Source organism: Rutidosis leptorrhynchoides, chromosome 8 (assembly GCF_046630445.1).
Source record: "Rutidosis leptorrhynchoides isolate AG116_Rl617_1_P2 chromosome 8, CSIRO_AGI_Rlap_v1, whole genome shotgun sequence".
In the NCBI taxonomy this organism is placed as follows: domain Eukaryota; kingdom Viridiplantae; phylum Streptophyta; class Magnoliopsida; order Asterales; family Asteraceae; genus Rutidosis; species Rutidosis leptorrhynchoides.
In genome coordinates this window covers 339,353,417-339,357,859 of record NC_092340.1, presented here as the reverse complement: position 1 = coordinate 339,357,859, position 4,443 = coordinate 339,353,417, and the positions used below count along the sequence as shown (strand labels likewise).

General features: G+C 33.4%; 1 protein-coding gene across 1 annotated transcript; it reads left to right on the top strand.

Moving 5' to 3' along the window:
* Nucleotides 1–1,192: 1,192 nt before the first annotated feature.
* Nucleotides 1,193–1,906, top strand: LOC139864551 (uncharacterized). The gene has a single exon (XM_071853133.1). The coding sequence runs from the start codon at nucleotides 1,193–1,195 to the stop codon at nucleotides 1,904–1,906; it is 714 nt and encodes a 237-aa protein (XP_071709234.1).
* The last annotated feature ends 2,537 nt before the right edge of the window (nucleotides 1,907–4,443 follow it).

The window sequence follows — 4,443 nt, the reverse complement described above, 5'->3', positions numbered from 1 at the left end:
TAAATAGATTATTACCAATAATAATTATGAATTAGAATGACATAAGAATATCCTTAGGCTCAAATTATTGCTAAGTTAAATATTATGGTTCGTTTCTAAGTGTTGTTTAAACGTACCGAAAGCCCGGAACGCTAAACCGATCGTTAAAACGCAACCAAACGTTCAATTTATTAAAAACCCAATAAATTAAATACTTTTAAGAAGTTAATAATCATTAAAATAATTATTAAAATAAACTCGAGCGTTTCGTTGCTCAAAAAGCAGTTATCAAAACCGTATCGTTTTTTTTATTGTATTTCTTTATCCGAAATATGTTTTCAAATTAATACTAACCCATATTAATTATCGTAACCCTCCAGGGATAAAGTATGTATTTATTACACATAAACACATAAAAGTCAAGTAATCGCCGTTAAATAAACTAACAGAAAGTTAACGGAAGTGACGGAAAAAGCAGGGTTGTTACACTTAATATCATAGAAAACCTTATAGGACACTAAGAATGTAGGTTCCATAAACTACATTTACATGACACTTTTTTATTTCGGTCATATCACTTGTATAGGACATTTTAAATGTGGGTTCCATAAAGTACTTTTATATGACACTTTCTATTTTGGTCATATCACTTGTATAAGACATTTTAAATGTGAGTTATATAAAGTACATTTATAAGACACTCAATATTTCGGTCATATCACCAATTAAACAAACATAAAATCAGCAATCCATTTCTTTACATTCTAACCAATCCAATCAGAGCCTTCCATCAAAACAATCAACCAATCAGAAACAATCACACGAATCCCTAATTAAAACTCTTTGGTTTTAGTAGATGCAAACTCATTAGACTGGAACTAACGCATCGTCAGATCAGACCGTGTCAGACGAGCTGGCGCCATCTGACGCCCCTGACGCCATTATTGCGGCGTCAAATTTTGACGCTAGCGGCGTCAGTTCCTTTTTTGACTGAAAAAACAGGGCTTCAAGGGATATGTGGCAGCATGTGATTGGTTGGGGTAATATATCCGTTACCCAACTGATATATACCCGTTTTTTGTATTATTTAAAAAAAAATCATTTTTACTCCATTTTACTCCTATTTAAGCACCAACAATTCTATCATTTTTCACACATTTCATTCTTACTCTTTTTCTTTCCATATTTTTTTACAAAGTTTACTAGTTTATAAATGGGTTCGAGGTTACGGGGGTCTAATTCCGACTCTGAAGATTTGCGGATTGTTCAATTAATTCAAGAAATAGAATATGATATTTTCGAAGTCGAATGGGCACCATCTATTCCGAGAGTTAGAGGTTACATTTCTAGGGAACGGGAGGTTGCTGCACAACGTTTGTGGAATGATTATTTTTGTGAGACGCCAAAATATCCGCAAAGAAAATTTAAACGGCGTTTTCGTATGCGAATACAATTATTTCTCCGGATAGTGCAAGGTTTAACTACTTTCCAAAGTGATAATATGCCAGAATATTTTAGTTACTTTTCTCAACGAGTTGATGCTATCGGTAGACCTACATTTACTACTTTACAAAAATGTACGTCGGCTATACGCCAATTGGCGTATGGCACCGCTCCCGATATGTGGGATGAATATTTGCAAATGAGTGAGCAAACATCAATACTATGTCTAGATTACTTTTGTATGTGTGTTATTACTTTGTACAAAAGGGAATACATGCGATCTCCGAATGCACACGATGTTGCTAGATTATATAGTGCACACGAGGATAGACATGGTTTTAGGGGTATGCTCGGGAGTATAGATTGTATGCACTGGGAGTGGAGGAATTGTCCTGTTGCTTTAAAAGGACAATACACTCGGGGTGATCACAAGAAACCGACCCTTATGCTTGAAGCTGTTGCTTCATATGACTTGTGGATATGACATGCTTTTTTTGGGATGGCGGGTTCCAACAATGATATTAACGTTTTGAACCAATCACCTATATTTGATAAACTTAAGAACGGAACATTTCCATCCGCACCATTTGAGGTAAATGGGCATGAATATAGCAAAGGATATTACCTTGCGGATGGTATATATCCCGATTGGGCAACTTTAGTTAAAGGATATTCATGTCCTACTGAAGAACCAACGATTAAATTTACAAGATTTCAAGCTAGTGCCCGAAAGGATATAGGGAGGGCATTTGGGGTTCTTCAAGGTCGTTTTCATATTATACGCATAGCTTCACGAAGTATGTCAGTTAACAGGATGCGAAGAGTGATGAAATGTTGTCTCATATTACATAACATGATACTTGAAGATAACGGCTTTGCACTTTCTAAATGGAAAGAAAGATTCACTACCGAAGAAATGGAAAATGGTATGGAACGTATACGAAACAGAGGACGTGATCGAGATATCATCGCAAGAGAAATAAGGGATCGAGATATGCACAACCAACTTACCGAGGATTTAGTCGAGCATATTTGGAACCATCCACCCACTTTTCGCAATGCAAAATTTTTTTTTTTTTTATTGAATCTATGTAATCGTCAATTTATGTATTTTTAAATTCTTATGAAAAATTAATTATGTATTTTTTTTATTTAATATGTAATTTATTTATTTTGTTGTATCTATTTACTATTTTAATTCATTTGAAAAAAATACAAAACTGGTGGACCCTATTGAATTTGACACTAACATTTGACATTTGAAGTTATTGGGGGGTCAAAATTTGACATTAGGACTACATTTTTTGAGTCAAAAAGTACAAATGTGCATGTGATGTCACATGGGTTAGAAACAGGGAGGTGATACTCACACATCATTTTTGGATCCATACACACTTTTTACCATAAAATTTACAATTATAACCTTAAATTTATCTTGAGACTTGAACCTCTATTATTGTAAGTAAGGACATAATAGTCAATTCTGTGTGTATGGATATTGAGTGTGTGAGTATCAACCCGACAACCACAAAACAATCACCACTTTCTTCGAATCTCGCCGACCTAATTTCTTATTCCCCAACAATCACCACTTTCTTCTAATCGTCTCTCACAAAATTTCTCCATTTTCTTCACATCTCAGAGACGGCGACTTCATATATCAACCGATCTTTTAATCAATTGATTGAATTGATCTATGTTCATGAAAACCTATCTCAATTTCCTGATTTTGCTTGTAATTAGGGTTTTCCTTTAATTTGGGTAAGTTTATTTGATCTCTTTTTTTTTTTCTTTTAGGGTTTTTGATGTTTACTGCTCGGTGATGTGATGAAATCATGAACTCACTTGATTCACCCACTGAATTCGAACTTTGCAGTCGATCGTTCATCACCAATTGAAGCAGGTACTCATCTCAAATCCTCCAGTTTTCACCATCTTTTGTTACTCCATGATAAAACCTAATTAATTAATAAGCAATTACTATCTGTGATCCAAAAACTGCTGTTTGTGAGCTGTTGTTTTTCACACCTAATGTGATGTTTTTATATGTGATTTGCAGTTATGACCTGTAGGCTGCTAAATTTAGACCAATAAGTTGCTGCTGCTTTATCATTCGTAAGTTGCTGATTTGGACCCGAAAATTGCTTTAAACCCTAACTTGTTTTTTTGTTTGTTAATTTAGTAGTATCAAATTGATGTCTAACTTGCTATTAGCTTGTAAATTGTTGCAAGGGGCGTAATACGGGATATGGAAGCACTTATTTGAGGAGTATTCGAAGATAGTAAATTGCTGCAAAAGAAATTAAGATAGAGATGCATGAGAAGATGGTCAAAATCACGAAGCAACTACCAAATTAGGATAGAGCTGCAAGAGATATATTTTTATCTAATCCTAAAATCTGTTTTTCGCTTCTTTCACTTTTTGTATGGGAATTGATATTTCCAAACTTGTTTATGATAGATCCACACAAATTTACTAAACTACCCTCAATGATGTGTTATATAAATTTTTAATTTCAAATTATTGAAGGGTATAAGTGGAAAGTGACAATAAATATGTGTGGATCTATGTTAACATGTATCACCTCCCTTTTGTATCAAAGCGAGTTGTATTAGGATGCTAGTTTGTTATTGCATCGTGAATACGGATTATGTATGGATATTTTGATATGTTTAATAAATTTTGATTCTTTTAGTAACATTTATTATGATTTTTGATTTGATTTTCAGTCGCTAAAAGGTCTTAATATGTTAGTTACAACCATATTAAAAGGATTCATAATCCAATTTAGATATTAAGACCCTTTTAAAAGGCCTTAATATATTGGTTAGGACATATTTTTAAGTTAATAAAGTCCTTATAGTTTGTTACACATAATGAGTGTCACATTATACGACACTATGACAAGGTCTTTATATGCTTTTAGGACCAATTATAAGGGTTCTTTTAAATCTATTAGGATCATATACTAGTCATATTATATAACAAGCAAGTAAGGTCCTAACATGTTTTGGGACTAT